Source organism: Schistocerca americana, chromosome 2, assembly GCF_021461395.2.
Source record: "Schistocerca americana isolate TAMUIC-IGC-003095 chromosome 2, iqSchAmer2.1, whole genome shotgun sequence".
Classification (NCBI taxonomy): domain Eukaryota; kingdom Metazoa; phylum Arthropoda; class Insecta; order Orthoptera; family Acrididae; genus Schistocerca; species Schistocerca americana.
In genome coordinates, this window is record NC_060120.1 from 844,570,801 (window position 1) to 844,591,085 (window position 20,285).

At 40.6% G+C, this 20,285-nt stretch overlaps 1 protein-coding gene across 2 annotated transcripts in view; it reads right to left on the reverse strand.

Annotated features, from left to right (window-relative positions):
• Positions 1-9,405: 9,405 nt before the first annotated feature.
• Positions 9,406-20,285, reverse strand: part of LOC124596029 (transcriptional adapter 3-B) — a 57,013-nt gene continuing 46,133 nt past the window's right edge. For both annotated transcript variants that reach the window (XM_047134991.1, XM_047134990.1), the window contains exon 2: positions 9,406-11,668. In XM_047134991.1, the coding sequence (XP_046990947.1) occupies positions 10,138-11,550 (1,413 nt within the window). In that variant the 5' untranslated portion in view covers positions 11,551-11,668 and the 3' untranslated portion in view covers positions 9,406-10,137. The remainder of the gene's footprint in view (positions 11,669-20,285) is intronic.

A 20,285-nucleotide genomic window follows, 5' to 3' on the forward strand; every position in this document is an offset into this window, starting at 1 on the left:
AGAAGAAGTTTGATAATTTGCTACCTAATCAGACTGTTCGGCATTTAGACATTTCCCAGACCGTTATCAATTTGTCCAAATGTTCGTTATCTGACGATGAGACATTTGTGCTTGCCAAGGGAGGAAATTTTGCTGTTAGTCCGCGTTTTGTGCCCACGGAAGAAATTATAGCCAGTGTAGAAGCAGGAATTGGCAGTGTGGATTCTGTAACAGCTGAAGAAATCCATATAGAAACAGTGAGAATATTAGCCAATGCAAAACCACCGAAAAGTAATATAACTGTAGGTGAGAGAAGAGCTTTAAAACTCCTGAATGACGACAATAGTATTTTGGTTTCCCCAGCTGACAAAAGAAGCGCAACAGTGGTTATGGATGTGGCCGACTATCAGAGTAAAATTACTGATCTACTGGATCCGCAAGCATATAGGAAGCTGAATAAGGACCCCACTAACAACGTTCTCAGAACTGTGTCGCAGTTAATAAAAAAGTCCTCCACTGAAGAGAGTGTACAGAAAGGTCTGGGCAATTCAGTTGCGCTACCACCGAGGCTTTATGGATTGCCCAAAATTCATAAAGAAAATGTGTCGTTAAGACCGATATTAAGTGCCATTGGTTCGCCCACCTACTCGTTAGCCAAGTTTTTGACTACGCTGTTAAAACCACATGTGAGCCATTCGGACTCTTACATAAAGAATTCGACACATTTCATCAGCAGATTGAATGGCATAGTGGTCCAGCCGGAGGACATATTGGTCAGCTTCGATGTGGTATCGCTGTTTACCATGGTTCCACTTAATGATGTATTGGAACAGCTCGATCGAATTTTTCCTGCCGACATTTCAGAACTGTTTAAGTGTTGTTTGACGACCACATATTTCAAGTGAAATGAACAGTTTTATGAGCAAATGGATGGCGTGGCTATGGGAAGCCCCCTAAGTCCCGTAATTGCAAACTTCTTTATGGAGAAATTCGAAGAACAGGCCTTAGATACTGCCAGCAAAAAAACACCCCAAATGTATGGTTCCGATACGTGGATGACACGTTTGTGCTGTGGAGACGTGGTAGGGAGGAACTAAGCCGGTCCCATGAACATCTGAACAGCATAAACACGAGAATTCAGTTTACAATGGAGGAGGAGGTAGACAGCAAATTACATTTCCTCGATGTGCTTGTTTTTAGAAACGAAAATGGTAGTTTGGGCCACTCAGTATATCGCAAACCCACGCACACGGACCGTTATTTGCACTGGGATTCGAACCACCACCCACAACAGAAGCGGGGTGTTTATGCGGACAGAGCTAGAAATATTAGTGAACCTGAGTTGCTCGACGCTGAGATGGAACATCTCCACAATGTACTAATGAAGAACGGATATTCGTACGCCGAAATAAAATGTGCGTTGAGGCAGCCACGCAGAAATCATACTGACGTACAGGCTACTGCAAAATCTAAGGTTTTCCTGCCAATGCAGCTGTAGTGATGTTTATGTGGGTGCCACTAAAAGAACTGTTTCTATACGTTTGGAGTCCGCAGCTCGAGGTTGTGCGGTAGCATTCTCGCTTCCCACGCCCGGGTTCCCGGGTTCGATTACCGGCGGGGTCAGGGATTTTCTCTGCCTCGTAATGACTGGGTGTTGTGTGAAGTCCTTAGGTTAGTTAGGTTTAAGTAGTTCTAAGTTCTAGGGGACTGATGACCATAGATGTTAAGTCCCATAGTGCTCAGAGCCATTTTAACCATTCTAAATGTTTGGAAGAGCAAAAGGGAAATTGTAGAAGAGGAGAAACAGGATGATCAGCTGTTGCGGAGCATGCTTTCCAGCCAGGGAACCACAATATTCGTTTCGAGGAGATGCAAGTACTAGCGGCCACAAGCGGGTATTACGAAAGGTTCTACAGGAAGGCAATCGAAATCACTAAACACCCAAATAATTTCAACCGAAAGGAGGAGGGCATGAAATTAAACAGTGTATGGATGCCGGTGCTAAAGAAGATGTGTACCACCCGTCCACTACTGGGTGATGGCAACAGCGATCGACGGCGACGGACAGCGCCCAATTGCACTGACATTTTCGAAACACGTGATGTCACGCCGCGGCGTGGGAGCGCGCGGACACGGAATTTAGCGGCAGTCAGTAGCGAGCCAGTGGGTGTGTTGGACCTTCCATCGAGCTACGGACCCCCTTCAAGATGTCTCCCGCAGTCGGAGACGAAACGTTGGGAATCGACACAGAATTCATCAACCAACCACGGCATAACAGCCCGGATAATTATAATGGACATGATATTTCCGGCCGTGAAAGTCTACATTTTAGTATCAACCCCATCCTGTTTTGACAGGATATCATTTCTGATCACGTAGCTCATAGAACCAGCGGAGCACCAGGCTCTGACATGGTGCAATCTAGATCACCACTATAACTGTCAGATCCCCACTGCAAGCTGTGCTGACAATATTCTGGACACCAGAAGCAGCAATTAGTATAAACAGTGTGACAACCGGACTTGTTTAAGTGCCAAGGAAGGGTCTTCCACCATGCCAGCATGGCTTCTCTGCAGCTGCTTGCATCAGAATGCAGTAACAGCTTTCTACTTGCTTGGACACAGATTACAGCCACCAAGTCAAAAAGCAGCTGTGCAACGTACCTCACCTTTTTGGAAGATCTGGTCCACCAGATCGCAGTGCAACAGTAGTTCTGAAAATCACTTAACAACACATCTTACATTTTTTTCATTTATGCACACTGCATTCCAGTTTCTCTTCTGCTAATCGAACCTGAATTATAGAAGCCAATGGTTGGTATGTTAATTCATTACTTATTTGTTAAGGATGACCCTCTCAATCAGTACTTGGTGTTCAGGGAGTTCAGGAGGGTAGGCAGTTTCCTACCATTAATAGATATAGGCCGCACAGATGAGAGTCGAAACCAAGATTGCACCCAAAGTCGACACACTTATTGTCATGATTTTGATGTGGTGGTTTCGACAGTACCGTTGCGTATGCTGAAGCATTTGCTCAACACTAATATGTCCTTTCTGTGCTGCTATTACCTCAATGAACTTTCCTTGCTTTTCACACATAGCCATTACGTGCATTGAATCATCATGTAACAAAGATAACAAACTAGTAAAATAATATTGTGAAACTCATTCATCCCATTTATCTGGTGGCTTCTTCATTTGCTGTTTTGATATATCCCTTTATACTTTGTCTTTGCAACAAAGGTCTGCCCTATGTTCTCCCAGGAAGTCTAACCCTAAAATTATGCTGACCCATAACCCACATACGGAACTAACAATAATTGCTAATGCAGTTTCACATACTCCCCCTGCTTCAATATTAATCACAGGTTGAATTCTTAATGCTCTTGGGATCATGTACACAGTTTTACTTGATTTATCTGTCACCATGGTAAGCAACTGTCTGGTTTTTTTTTTTTTTTTTGTTTTTTTTTTTTTTAAATAACTCATTTTTTTTTTAAATAACTCAACATTCTTATCCCCATGACATGGAAAACAACAACATTCAGGATAACTCTCACTCAGTATCCTTACCTGCTTAGCAAAATAAAATTCATGAATCTCCCAATCACTTGAAGTAAAATCACATTCCCTCTTATCTTGCCAAGGTTCTCTGCTTACATCATTACCTACAATCACCTGTTGTTCACCATTTATGACTGAATGTATGTGTACCCCCTCTTTATCCACAACATTCTGAACATAATTGATACCATCGACAGCCTTCAGTGAATCCTTCACAGTATATTAAGCAAAATTATCATCTGCAGCTACACTCTGCACAATAAAAATTTTTTTTGGTATATACACCATGTGTACATGTCCATCCATGAAAACACTTGTCACTGGCTCCACTACCTGCACACAACACACATCAGTTTCAAACAGGGGAGATACCCCTGTACTTAAATCAACACCGTCCTTATTGCTATTCACACACTCATCCATCTCACTACAGCACATATTCAGTTCCTCTGGAATCATAGCTGATCCAGACTCTGAGTTCTTAGAAGATATTAAACCTGTATCATCATATTATTTTCATCGCCTTCTACACACTTATCATTTTCTTCATGAACTAAATTTACCTATCTCTTACAGCTCTCTAATGCTTTACTGATATAAAGTGGTGAGTTTCTCTTTCAATAACAATAAATACATAACAAATGTTACTTACACTATTATCCAAAGATATCCTGGTTGGACTGATCACATGAGCCCTCTTCTTTGTTTGGGTGTGATTATTGCCCTACAAACCACCCAAAACACAGAGGATTAGTAAGTGATGTAGGATCCATAAACATTCATTGAGCCAAAAAGAGCCCCACTTGTTTCCTTAAGAGTTATACAACAGTACTGCGCCAGATATCCTAGAGGTCATCAGTTAGTAACTGATTCATTTCATTTCAACAGCCATCCACCCATAGGTATATAGAACAACTTTAGGTTCAGGGTTTCTTTTTACAGGCATTTATATCATCTTTGCAATCTGGGCAGTAAAGCCAAGATCCCCTTCCTGTGACACAGAAGATTCTGCCACCACACCGCACTGTGGGCAATGAAGCACATAAGGGATTACAGTACAGAGCACTAGCGGTGCTCACTGCCCCTAACTCAGGAACCATGTCATCACCAAATCCACACCCAGCAAAAAGCTGAGTTCCCGGAGGTAGGTTACTCACCATTGTGCATGATCATACAGAATGCAATGGGCATGACAAGCATTAACCCCTTACTGAAGTAGCACTGAATTAACTTGTGGCTAGAAGAATGTCAGAGATTTTACTTTCCATTTATATCACGACAAAAAACTGTTTTACTACTTTAATTTGGTGTACACTTCACAAATTATCACAGTGTCTTGTCTTCACTATTTCCACATTATACAAAATAAATTTTTCAATCTTTTGTTGAAGTAATATTTCTATATTAACATTAAAATTATATTAACACTAAAATTATGTAAAATTCCTTTCTGTAGTATCCATTTTTTAAGAAAAGGATCCCGCCTTCTTGAGCAAACAATTTTCAACAGTCACCCATACATATTTTAGTGAATTTTCAGCTTTTGGTACATCTGATATTTTATTACAGTTCTGTCATCTGCAATTTTATGTTGTGTAATACAGTGCATGTTTGTGAGTATACTTTCACAGTCATAACAACATGGAAACCACAAAAATTGCAGATGAGAAACTGCCAAAATATTAGCTGTACTGCAGCTGTCAGACACATACATGATCAACAGTATACAGACAATAAATAACAGCAGTGATAGACCACATCTTTGGAACTACTTATGAATTAGGTTTTCAACAGATTTTCCATCATCTAATTTAATTCTGATATATGTAGATAGGTACAAGTTTATAATTGTACTGATTAAATAATTTGGACCTTTATAATTTTCTAATATTTTAACAAAAATCTTCCAACTCAATTATTTGCCTTTCAAGATCTAAAAACAACATATACTGGAGACAAACAATTAATACAGAATTTTTTTTCTTTTACCTATCCATGAACATCCCTTCCTAAATCCACATCATTCCTCTCCAAACACCTACATCACTTTTTTATAGCTTTTTACTTAAAACCAGCATCTATTTTATTTGTAGTTGTTACTAATGAGATTCATGATGATGTATTTCTGCATGCCATTAAGTACTTACGTTAGTCAAATTATGTCTAGGGGGCAACACAGATTCATGGAATTTCCACATGATGCCAGAGATTATGTCAATGTCTGTGACTAAAGAACACTGGTAGTGGTGCTGATTTCATTAGATGATGGATAGCTCATTTATTTCTCTGTTGCCTTTCAGCATTAAGCACTCATTTCCATGTACCACTGAGGAAGGAGCTGCTGCCCCAGTTCAAGTTGTTACACATTCTGATATCAATTGCTTCTTTTATGGCAGAATCCCTGTAGGTAGATGCATAGGATAATGCTTCTGTTTCATCAAACATAATCATGTGTTAAGTGATGAGCTTCCAGATGTTCAGCTGATTTGTTGTTTCCATTTTCTACATAATATTTTGATTTTCTATATATTTTTCTTCAGGTACTGGAGTTTTCCTACGATGTGTATTTGCTGCCTGGACGCCAACAGAGAGATCACATATCATATGCTTGTTCATGAGGCTGTACACAAATAATAAATAATGACTCATGCTAATCTACTTGGCTTTCATAATTATGGAAATTACTACCAGATAACTTTAAATTTCACAGTTTACATTTCTTTAGTTTCTCTTGATAGTTTTCGGCTATTGCACTTCTCGCTCACATTCCATATAAGAAAACGAACCCCAAGAAAAATGCTAGATATACCAAAATTGATGATTTCATATTCTGCTTACTTTTTATCCATAACTTTGAATATTTTAGCAGACAGTGAATTTTTTAAACATTCATCATTTTTATGTGCATTTGTTTCTTATTGCTTTACGGAGATGTCTTACATTCTACGAACATAAAATGAGCAGTAGCATAGAACAGAGAGTGTTTGTCCTTTTGCTTTTTGATAAAATCCAATTTCTTCCTCACTGCAGTAATTTTATTGCATATTTTGTCTGGCAACTAGTGTCTCCATAAAAATTTGTGTTCCAAAAGGTGAACTATTTAAAACGTATATATTAACTACTAAATTTCTGAGTCATAATGTTCGCATTTTTTTCTCGCTTCTCTGGTCACAGGTGTGGACCCCAGTGGTTTTCCACCTGCATACTTCTCTATTCTATGTGGCGCTCTTCTACTGTTTGTTCTAGCATCCTCGAACGTTTGGGTAAATGGTATGAGGAATATCTATGATAGCTAACAACAAACAAGATGTAATTTTACGTATTTCAGCTCGTGTCAAACATCTGCTACGATTACTGTACTAACACAGCTGCTGCTAACATGAAGTCAGCAGAGTAAACACCAGCTCATAATTAAACTCATTATCCAGTGGGTACATACAATTTTTTTCCATTCGGTTCTGTATAACGCTCCAAATTAAGTCAGACAATGTATCACTGGATATATGAACCACGGTTCTTTACTGGCGACAGTCAGTAACCGCATTCCAGGTGGGTTTTTTTTTTTTGTGTTTTTTTTTTTTTTTCATTCAAATATTTACTCAAGTGATTATGTTACTAAGAAAGGACAGTGGGCTTTAGTCCCCACTGTCAGCTTAACTATAAAAGTCAAAATATTTATTCATTCTCTCTACACAATCTATTTGAAATTATGATTTTTCCCCCCTCTGGAAGATATGCGAGAGAATTCATCTTCAGATGTGTATGAAGCTTGGTAGTTTCTATGTCAACAATTGCAACATTTGTAACTGGCAAAAGTGTACCTTTAACAAGACAGCATTGTTGTACGGAAAATTTTACATCATCAATTTAGAGACCAATTTTCTTAAGAGAACACTGATTATAATATAAAAACCATAGAGTAAACACAAACAACTCTACTGTGAAATTTTGAGAGAACTGTCGGATATCGGTAACTTGTTGCTACGATATTTCATCACAGTCTTCTGGCCATCTTCACATATATACTGGGTAAGGTACACTGTCCTCCACTAGAAATTAGCACCTGTGTAAGTCATTCCACAGACATTACCTGAGTATATGTGGTTCTGCTCCAAGTCTTTGTACTGCTCCAACCGCTCCCAGTGATGTCAACTAAGCAGTATCAGATCGATCAGTTCAGTTAACTCACAGCAAGAAGTCAATTAGCCAAAGAACAAGGTTTCCAGATGACAGGGTACTTTGTGGTAGGCCTATCTAAATGGAAACCAGTGCCGTGACTGATAGTCATCAGACAGCTGTATTTCCACTGATTCTTTGAACAAATCCTGGAAGTTTGATGTACGGGCCACAATTTTCATTTCATTATAATTAACCAAATAGCCAGTAGAAACACAGTGTTCGGCAACAACAGCTTTGTTAGTTTGTAAGAGATGCATATATTGCTGGTGCTCCACAAAGTGCTTCTGAACTGTACACACAATTTTCCTTATGTAAGATTTGACAGACTTGCTCTGAATCCTACAAAAGCCCATCTTGTGAAGCAGGAAGTTCTCTTTGAAAGATACTAGAAATACAAAAACTTCTGCTGCTGGGGGAAAAACTATATAAATCAATGTTTCTCCAGTGCTACACCTATTTCTGTCGAAGCATTCCCAACATACAGTGGGTAGCCTCAAAGGCCTCATTCTTTTCCTTGGTCTGTGCTTAACACATCTGTAGCACAATCTGTATTTGAAAAGACCAATACACAATTTGACGATGTTCCAAATCTGCTTGGATCTTGTCTAATACAGCATGGCCTTGACGAATTAATGTACTGAGACTGCCCACTGTCTTTCCAGAATGTTGGAAACAAGTAGCCTGTAAATATACATCACCTTTTGTCATGTCTACGGTAAATTTTACATTTTGACATTTAAGAAACACTTGGACACTGTCCAAACCATGAAGTCAAACTATCCATGTATAGTCAATACATTGTCATAATACTGTCAGTTTTAAAACAGCTGAATGTAGTGCACACTCTCAAATTCAGTCAGAAAATAGATGGGCATCACAAGATACGAGGGACTGCTACTGTGATGCCATTAGATTCTTCACAAAAGTAGTCATTAAATGAAAAGTACACTGGGAAAAGAGTGGGCTGATATTGGTCCATTGCAAACCTGTCATCTACAAGCTGTACAGAGTCCTCCAAAAGAACTTTTGTAAAAACTGAAGAAAGAAAAAAAATGAAAACTGTTTTTCAGCCTCAGTGACTACAGTCTCCTGATTCAATCTGCTGATAACATCAGGAGAATTATTTGTGTGTTCCAAACATTCTTAAAATGCACATGAGTAAAGAGACCAAGTAGGAACAGAAATACGTTGTCTCAGTCTCTTAATGACCTCCTTTGGAAGAGAGCTCACAGTTGAAGGAGCCCAAGATTTACTCACTGTGTGATTAGTCAGGACCTTATTGATCCTGTGGTCCACTGAATCACAACTGAACTCATTAATATAGTCATTCCATGGCATGAGCCACCAACAACACCACTTTTAAATTTTTCCAGTTTTCTCAATCAACAATATATTTGTTGGAAATGCCCCCATTGCTTGATAATTTGAGATATTCTACATGATTCAGATACTATTGCACATGAAAACAATAGTGAAACAAAAGTTGTTCCCATAACTCAATTGAAGGCTGGTTTCTAGATTCATTATCGGTATGTTTGATAAAGATGTGAATATTACAGAAATACTCCATGAACTCAAATGGAAGAGATGATGTTCTATTCACAGAATACCAGTGAGAAAATTTAGAAAACTGGCATTGGACATTTCAGGAGAATTATCAACAAAAAACATACTGTAACAGACATACATTTACATTTTTTTTTATTTTTGTACATAAACTGAGAAATGGCAGAAAAAAACTGTAGTTAACACAATGCAGCTACCACAGCACAGTCACATGCAATCTCATACACACAAATGTGAGCTGCATTATCAAGTTTCTAGCAAAGTGCAGAAATAGTGTTGCAACTAATGAAAAAGATATCACAAGTAACTTTTAAATGTATTCTCATTATCTATGTTCCATACAAATGTCTCAATGTTTCTTTACTCCATGCAGCAATGTATTAATTTTATATGCATCAAAAACTTTGACCTTTAATTATTGAAAAATGAGAAAGGCAATTACAGAAATGTTTCTCTGTGAATAGAATCTAAAAACCAATTCACGAAAATAGTAATGGCACAATGCTGTTTCCCACACACTAATATATTATCACATAGAAATATCTGGAGAGTGCTTGAAGCAAGTTCTATGGTATAAAAAATTTGTCGAACTATAAAAGAGAAATTAAAAGATTTATGATGCCTTTTCAAAGAATCTAGAAAATCATAAAGCACAAAATAACGAGATCATAACATTCACTGTATTACTAAAAGGTATAAATTAAGTTTTTGTTTATGAGCAATATTACATATTTTAATCACACGAACAGGCACACTTCGTACCAGAATTTTTTTCCAATACTGTTACACACTTCTGTAACTTTTTTATACTTCAAAACATCATTCTATAACTCAAATTAAGCCTATATCTCTACAGAGAGTCCAAGCTCATCAAAATTGCATCTCTATCTTTAAGAGCCTTCCATACTGCATCTTGTTCCTTTTTTGACAGTGGTTTCTTCTTCTGCTTTGCTGAAGTGACCTTGCGATACATCTCTAGAACTTCATTATCTGCTTGTTGCAATTTTCTTTTTAGATCCTGCCTTACCATTTCCTCATTTGCAAGTCTTAAAAGTCTCTTTAACTGTTGAACATTATGTGCATTTACTAACTTTAATTCTTCTTGACATCTTTTTAACTCTTGTAAAATTTCATCATCCTCTGGATCTGGACTTTCATCAAATTCAAATATGCCTTGTTCTTCAAGCTCTTTTCTAACAATTCTTTCAAAATTGGCTGCACCACTAACAGCAAAATTTCTAAAAAGACCTGAGCGAGGTGCTGCATTTTCCCCACTCCTGCATTTTTTTGGGTCAAAAGGTTCAGAAAGTGGCACCATAATATTCTCTTCCATCAATGCAGAAATGAGGCGCTGTGTTAGCGGCCCTGACGCAGGTGTTGAACCTGTTGTCCCATCACCAGGTTTTTCTGCCTTCTTTAGCAAGTTATTAACCTCTGCATTATTACCATTTGATTTACTTTTACTATCATTACTGGATGCCTCCTGCTCCTCCATTAAATCTTCTTGACTCCAGCGCAGGCTATAATGGCGTCCAAGTGGTGGAATTTTATAGTATTCACTATCATTTTCGTGTTCTTGTATTAGTTCTTCAAGCAATTTAACATCTTCTGGAGTTATATCAGCACAATAGGGTTCAACAGATGCCCAAAATTTATTTGGTGTGTCATTTTTTGGAAGCACAATTTTAGGCGCCTCCATCTTGCTCAAGTCTTGTTGATCATGTTCAGGAAGAGGTAAGGGTGACTGGCTCAAAGTTGCACTAGGCACATGTTTTACCTTCGTGAATTTAATAGGAAGAGGAGCTTGTGCTACCTCACTCCTGATTTTACCAGGCATTTCTTTAAGCTTTTTCACTGGTCTATCTTGCAATTTGATCTTTTTCCCTGGTGAAAGAGGTGGTTTGTTAATCGAGAGCTTCCCTTTTTTATCCCTCTTTTCTTCGGCATTACTAAGGACTTGTATCTCTTCTCTCAACACCCTGCTTCGTACAACAACAGCTGAAAGTAATGCCTCCAGTTCAAGTTGTAGAGCGTCTAGATCATCCATACCAACTCCCTCTTCTTCTGTACGACTGAGTATAGCAGAATAACGTGGTAGAGTTCTGCTGTTATCCATTGTTTTAAGGAGTGGGAATGATAATACTGGCTCTTTTGATGGTGACTCAGGTACTTCAACAGGTTTCATCTTCGTGCTGCTTTTACTGGAATCCTTAAGCTTACCACTACCCTTTTTGGGACTTTGTTTGCCCTTTGTAGATATCATTTTCTTCACTATATGTTGTTAGTCTGTTCAAGGCGTAGATACACTTGCTTGCAGAAGCCACACACATTCAGCTGTTTCACTAAGTATCTGTCAAAATCACCACACTACCACAGCACACCTGTAACAAGAAATACAAAGATTTCTTGAAAACCAAGTTACCACACATATTTAAAACAGTCTGTTAACATGAAATAAAAATAGAAAAGCAATATTAAAACAGCTTCTTACCACTAAATAACTGGTCAAATAATCGATACCAATTTGATACCAATGGTATTTAACATCACAACAAGAAAAAGTTTGCCACAGGCACATAGCCAGATCTTAGAAGACTTTACATGAAACATGTACCTCACTGTCAGAACTAATCAGTAATTTCTGAGAAAAAATAACACTTTCGTTTAAATAAAGACATACATTCACTTGTACACCACAGAATGTAGATAGGCTGACCTCCTTTCTAATTGATGAGCATCCTGTTTTTATTGAATAACAGTTCCCATGTTCAAATTACGCTTACATACACATTCATTTTAACACTTTTATAAATAAGTGAAAAATGTTACAAACCAATAAAGTTTCAGCAGCACTATGTACCACACCATGGAAAATAAATGTGAATTAACACATTAGTTGTTTGGTATAGAGCGGTATCTCCACACTTCAATTCCTTACATAATCAGAAATGAACTCCCTTATATAAAACAGCTCACAATGTCTGTTTACAAATTATGTTTAAAGTTTGCTGGAAGTTGCTAAATCTTCATTGAGTGATATATGTGGATACTCTCTGCAAAATTTGTTGCAAATGTAGTTAGTAAATTAAAATATCATGCCTGATGCTGAAGTTTTACCACACAGACAGCTAAAATGAAGCAAGCTGTGAACTTTTTTCCTTTCATTATTTTTTGGGGTGTGCCAGTGAGAAAAAGTTTCTAAAATGGTGTGTAAAATTTGTTAGAAGTTGATAAGTGCTTTCGTTCTCAAATGCTTGATGAATGCAGTCTGTGTAATTTGTGTGCATTGAATTAACTGTCTAAAGATATATACAGAGTTCTTCTAATAATTTCCGGGTATGCAGCCGGATCCCGTCGACATTCTGCCACGATATTTCGGCCCAGAGACGTCCGGCCATCATCAGGTGAGTACACAACTACTGAAGAGCCCAGGTGCAGTCGCGGTATTTATGCCGAATCTCGCGCATGTGAAATGTACTGGCATCCTACAGCGCATGCGTCAGGTGTTGACATGCGCAGCATAGCCGAGTTGTACGTGCTGCCCTCGGTGGTGGAAATAAAGGTTCATCTAGTCATTGAGTATCAAATGACACTGTCGATTCCGCTGTGATTGTATAATTTTAATAACAGGATTCCGATTTTTATCCAGCTGAAAGCCGTTGTCACGATTTATAAGATTATTGGCAAGACGTATTTCCACTGATTCCTTGATTACGGAATCCCAAAAACCGGACACCGGGGATAAAATTTTTGTTACATTGTATTCCATTGAATGTCCCAAAGAAATACAGTGCTCTGCTACTGCCGATTTTGACGGTTGCCGCAGACGGGTGTATCTTTCATGTTCTATACATCGTTCATGGACAGTTCTTGTCGTCTGGCCAATATATGCAGCGCCACATTCACAGGGAATTTTGTAGACGCCTGCCTTCTTCAGTTGTAAATCGTCTTTAACGGATCCAACCAGGGCCCGGTTCTTTGCTGGTGGACGGAAGATAACCCTGATTTTATTTTTCTTCAGTAATCGGCCTATTTTCGAAGACACATTCCCGGCGTATGGAAGGAACGCAGTTGATTTAAAGTCATCATCTGCGTCCTCAGTGCGTTGCTTCTTGTTATGATAGTTGCGCATGGCCTTCCTTATTTGGCGAGAAGTGTAGCCATTCTCTTTGAAAACCTTCTCCAAGTGTTCTAATTCTGCGTGGAGGTTTTCATCATCCGATTTTATATGCACTCGATGTATTAAGGTACTGAGAACACCGGCTGTTTGTGCTGGGTGATGGCAGCTTGACGCCTGGAGATACAGATCTGTGTGAGTCGCTTTCCTGTACACAGAATGTCCTAATGACCCATCATTTTTACGGCGTACTAGCACGTCTAGAAATGGTAAAGTGCCCTCTTTTTCAATCTCCATCGTAAATTTGATGTTCTCATGTAATGCGTTTAAGTGATGAAGGAATTTCTCCAGTTCCTGTCTGCCATGAGGCCATACAGCAAAAGTATCATCTACGTACCGCCAGAAGACCGTAGGCTTTAAAACAGCAGACTCAAGTGCTTTCTCCTCAAAGTCCTCCATAAAGAGATTAGCTACCACAGGCAACAAAGGGCTCCCCATGGCGACGCCGTCTGTTTGTTCAAAGAATTCGTCTTTGAATAAAAAGTACGTTGAGGAGAGTATGTGTTCAAACAAGGCTGTCATTTCTGCACTGAATAAGTTACCAATAAGATGTAATGATTCCATTAAAGGCACTTTGGTAAAAAGTGAGACCACATAAAAGCTGACTAATAAATCCGAGCTGCTAAGCTTAACTTCCTTCAAGCGACTGACAAAATCCTCGGAATTACGTATATGGTGGCAACACTTACCCACATACGGCTTTAGTAATGAGGCCAGATATTTTGCTGTAGAATAGGTCGCAGCACCAATATTACTCACTATTAATCGTAGTGGGGCACCATCCATGTGTATCTTCGGCAACCGTCAAAATCGGCAGTAGCAGAGCACTGTATTTCCTTGGGACATTCAATGGAATACAATGTAACAAAAATTTTATCCCCGGTGTCCGGTTTTTTGGATTCCGTAATCAAGGAATCAGTGGAAATACGTCTTGCCAATAATCTTATAAATCGTGACAACGGCTTTCAGCTGGATAAAAATTGGAATCCTGTTATTAAAATTATACAATCACAGCGGAATCGACAGTGTCATTCGATACTCAATGACTAGATGAACCTTTATTTCCACCACCGAGGGCAGCACGTACAACTCGGCTATGCTGCGCATGTCAACACCTGACGCATGCGCTGTAGGATGCCAGTACATTTCACATGCGCGAGATTCGGCATAAATACCGCGACTGCACCTGGGCTCTTCAGTAGTTGTGTACTCACCTGATGATGGCCGGACGTCTCTGGGCCGAAATATCGTGGCAGAATGTCGATGGGATCCGGCTGCATACCCGGAAATTATTAGAAGAAGAAATACGCCGGGAAAATTTCAGAAGTCACATATACAGAGTTTCTAACTTAAATACTTCTCTTACTGTGTGCACCGAAAGATTGTAGATCTTAATGAGTAGATTATGACACCATTTTAAATTTTTAAATTCAGTCAATAATTTTATAAAATACTAAAAACCAAATTTTTGTTGTTAGACAGGAAACCTGTAACTGGGACCAGATTACTATTTCAGCCATTCAGTAATATGGATTGTTACTATTTTACAGAGAAAAACTAAATTGTGGGCCGTTACACACTTTAATCTTGAATTTATGTGAATATGGATTTAAATAATCATATACAGTTGAATATGGCATTAAGCAGCATCTCAGGGCCTATGCAATGAGACCTTGTTTATTTAAATCTGCCAACTGCCTTGAGGATTGTAATTTTTCCATCGAGTAGTGATTTGCCCACTAACAATTGCACATCTGGGACGGGAACAATGACAGCTGCAGTCAATGACGAAAGAGGTAGCTGGGGAGGATCAAACTAGCTAGAGAAAGGAGAACGAATATTGTCGATACCAAAGAACACAGCCACTTTCTTGGCAGATAAGGAAGAGTAAGGCTATGGTTAAATTTTTACTTTTGAGTGCCATACAGCCAATTGTCTGCAATCGTGGGACTTCATAATATTTCACACGTGATGTTAAGTTGCGACTCTGAAAGTTTGTACTTTCATTTGCTGATAGAATTTGAGGACTAAACCAATGAATGTTTACCTGAAGCGTATTTGATTTGTAGTAAATCTCTCATTCACTGGCTACAGTTATAGTTACAAAATTTAACTGATAGTTAGCAGCATCTTTTGCAACCAACGGCTGCTTCGTCAGGAAAGAGGGAAGGAGAGGGAAAGACGAAAGGATGTGGGTTTTAAGGGAGAGGGTAAGGAGTCATTCCAATCCCGGGAGCGGAAAGACTTACCTTAGGGGGAAAAAAGGACGTGTATACACTCGCGCACACACACACACACACACACACACACACACACACACACACACACACACACACACACACATATACAGACACAAGCAGACATATTCAAAGGCAAAGAGTTTGGGCAGAGATGTCAGTCGAGGCGGAAGTGCAGAGGCAAAGATATTGTTGAATGACAGGTGAGGTATGAGTGGCGGCAACTTGAGATTAGTGGAGATTGAGGCCTGGTGGATAACGGGAAGAGAGGATATACTGAAGGGCAAGTTCCCATCTCCGGAGTTCGAATAGGTTGGTGTTAGTGGGAAATATCCAGATAACCCGGACAGCGTAACACTGTGCCAAGATGTGCTGGCTGTGCACCAAGGCATGTTTAGCCACAGGGTGATCCTCATTACCAACAAACACTGTCTGCCTGTGTCCATTCATGCGAATGGACAGTTTGTTGCTGGTCATTCCCACATAGAATGCGTCACAGTGTAGGCAGGTCAGTTGGTAAATCACGTGGGTGCTTTCACACGTGGCTCTGCCTTTGATCGTGTACACCTTCCGGGTTACAGGACTGGAGTAGGTGATGGTGGGAGGGTGCATGGGACAGGTTTTACACCGGGGGCAAACTTTGTATGTGGTAATCCCATTCCTGATGTCCAGACAGAGCTTCAAGGCATCCTCAAAACCTTAGGCCCCCTACAAAACCTTTCACCTGAATCCATCAACCTGCTGACCCCACCGACACCCCGCACCCATACCTTCTACCTTCTTCCTAAAATTCACAAACCCAATCATCCCGGCCGCCCCATTGTAGCTGGTTACCAAGCCCCCACAGAACGTATCTCTGCCTACGTAGATCAACACCTTCAACCCTTTACAAGCAGTCTCCCATCCTTCATCAAAGACACCAACCACTTTCTCGAACGCCTGGAATCCTTACCCAATCTGTTACCCCCGGAAACCATCCTTGTAACCATTGATGCCACTTCCTTATACACAAATATTCCGCACGTCCAGGGCCTCGCTGCGATGGAGCACTTCCTTTCACGCCGATCACCTGCCACCCTACCTAAAACCTCTTTCCTCATTACCTTAGCCAGCTTCATCCTGACCCACAACTTCTTCACTTTTGAAGGCCAGACATACCAACAATTAAAGGGAACAGTCATGGGTACCAGGATGGCCCCCTTGTACACCAACCTATTCATGGCTCGCTTAGAGGAAGCCTTCTTGGTTACCCAGGCCTGCCAACCCAAAGTTTGGTACAGATTTATTGATGACATCTTCATGATCTGGACTCACAGTGAAGAAGAACTCCAGAATTTCCTCTCCAACCTCAACTCCTTTGGTTCCATCAGATTCACCTGGTCCTACTCCAAATCCCATCCCACTTTCCTTGACGTTGACCTCCATCTATCCAATGGCCAGCTTCACACGTCCGTCCATATCAAACCCACCAACAAGCAACAGTACCTCCATTATGACAGCTGCCACCCATTCCACATCAAACGGTCCCTTCCCTACAGCCTAGGTCTTCGTGGCAAACGAATCTACTTAAGTCTGGAATCCCTGAACCATTACACCAACAACCTGATAGCAGCTTTCGCATCCCACAACTAACCCCCCGACCTGGTACAGAAGCAAATAACCAGAGCCACTTCCTCACCCCATCAAACCCAGAACCTCCCACAGAAGAACCACAAAAGTGCCCCACTTGTGACAGGATACTTCCCGGGACTGGATCAGACTCTGAATGTGACTCTCCCGCAAGGATACAACTTCCTCAAATCCTGCCCTGAAGTGAGATCCATCCTTCATGAAATCCTCCCCACTCCACCAAGAGTGTCTTTCCGCCGTCCACCTAACCTTCGTAACCTCTTAGTTCATCCCTATGAAATCCCCAAACCACCTTCCCTACCCTCTGGCTCTTACCCTTGTAACCGCCCCCGGTGTAAAACCTGTCCCATGCACCCTCCCACCACCGCCTACTCCAGTCCCGTAACCCGGAAGGTGTACACGATCAAAGGCAGAGACACGTGTGAAAGCACCCACGTGATTTACCAACTGACCTGCCTACACTGTGATGCATTCTATGTGGGAATGACCAGCAACAAACTGTCCATTCGCATGAATGGACACAGGCAGACAGTGTTTGTTGGTAATGAGGATCACCCTGTGGCTAAACATGCCTTGGTGCACAGCCAGCACATCTTGGCACAGTGTTACGCCGTCCGGGTTATCTGGATACTTCCCACTAACACCAACCTAACCGAACTCAGGAGATGGGAACTTGCCCTTCAATATATCCTCTCTTCCCGTTATCCACCAGGCCTCAATCTCCACTAATTTCAAGTTGCCGCCACTCATACCTCACCTGTCATTCAACAACATCTTTGCCTCTGCACTTCCGCCTCGACTGACATCTCTGCCCGAACTCTTTGCCTTTGAATATGTCTGCTTGTGTCTGTATATGTGTGTGTGTGTGTGTGTGTGTGTGTGTGTGTGTGTGTGTGTGTGTGTGCGCTCGAGTGTATACCCGTCCTTTTTCCCCCCTAAGGTAAGTCTTTCCGCTCCCGGGATTGGAATGACTCCTTACCCTCTCCCTTAAAACCCAAATCCTTTCGTCTTTCCCTCTCCTTCCCTCTTTCCTGACGAAGCAGCCGTTTGTTGCGAAAGCTAGAATTTTGTGTGTATGTTTGTGTTTGTTCGTGTGTCTACAGACCTGCCAGTGCTTTCTTTTGGTAAGTCACATCATCTTTGTTTTTAGATATATTTTTCCCACGTGGAATGTTTCCCTCTATTATATTCATATCATTAATTTGAACCCAACAATTACGTTTGTTATTGCCACTGTTGCATTTCGAAATCTTTTCTGTCGTCTTATTTTCTCTTTCTGTTTTTGCCAGTAGTTTCACTTTGTATTCACCTTCTCCTTTTTACCGTTATCTACTATACAATTTTATCCCGCCTATATATACTCAATAATACGTAACCCACTTCCAAACCATAACCAAAAATAATTTTTTCCACTTTCAACACCACCGTTGCTATAAATTCCACCGTTTCTAGTTCACAAACAGTTCCTTTCACCTATTAAACAACCATTTCGGCTAGTTCTAATAATTTTCGCTATATTTCCATTTCCGTTTTTTCCCACATCACTCATAATTTTTAGCCGCTTCCCACAGGTTTTAACGTCATTATTTCTTCGTCAGACAATTGTTAGCCTCATTTTCATAATCTGCCACCACAAAACCACTCCTTTTAATACATTTACACGCAGTTTTTTCGAAATTTTCCCAAATTTCTCCACCCTTTAACGTGTTTTGGCGGCAACACAACCACCTAACCTTTGTACACATAGTTGTCTACCAACCCAAGTTCACCACAGGATCAACATAGCCCAGCTTTAACCAACACTTTTTCGCCTTTTTTCACACCAGATCTCCAGTTACTTTCTAGTTCACCTTTATCTCTCCCCATATATTTTTATTTTCATTTTCATTTCAGCCTAATGTTACACTTTCCACCTTCTAATACCATGTCACCCTCACAACACCCCCACAACGACCCCATTAAGTTTTATTTACATTCTCTCCGCAAACATGCCTTCGCCCTAGCCAGATTAGGCTCCCATATTTTATTTTCTCAGGCTTGTCTGACATTTGGCATTACCCCCAAAGGCCTCACACTTAAAGTTCCCACCTCTGGCTGCAACCCTTCTTTCCATCAGTCCCTATACCAGTTCCAAACTGAACAATCCATTGCCCTCACCCACCTAATCCTTCACCTCCACATCAACTCAGCCAATGAACACACCCGTCAACTCCTATCCTTAATAAAAGTCCTCAATCTTTCCTCTCCCACATCCACACCGGCTGTTCAGAGCATCCTCCTACAGGCCAACCGCAAATTAGAACAGCATGCCACCCTCCACCTCAAAAAACGATCCAATCTCCTGGTTTCCCACCTCCGGAAAGGCAACTCACTCACCCTTCACAACCTTTCCAGCAAACCTCAACCTCCTCTCATTGCACACAAACCCAGTATCTGCCATCTACTCAATCTCCCACTTCCAGCTCCACTCCCTCCAAAACCTCAAAATTCCAATCAACAAAATCTGGAACCACAACACCCTAATTCAGTAGTTAACCTTTCCTCCAAACCTCTCTCCCAATCCGAAACCTCAGTCCTATCCAAAGGCCTCACCTTCAGCCCCACTCCCAGATTCAACCAAACAGCCCTCATCAAAGATTTACTGTCCTACACTCATACTCTCTGCTGGAAATATCACTTTGCCACGAAGAAAAATGATCCTAATCCTACTCCTAATGATCCAACTTCCCAAGACACTATCCAAATTGAACCCTGCCTGGAACAGTTCCGTCCTCCGTCACAGCGGGACCCACCTCCTCTTCCTCAAAATCACCCTCTCCAAACCTTCCAGGAATTTCTGACTTCCAGCCTTGCCTCTCAATCCTTCTTAAAAAACCTTAATCCTACTCCCAACACCACCACTGCTGAAGCCCAGGCTATCTATGATCTGAAGGCTGACCGATCCATCGACATTCT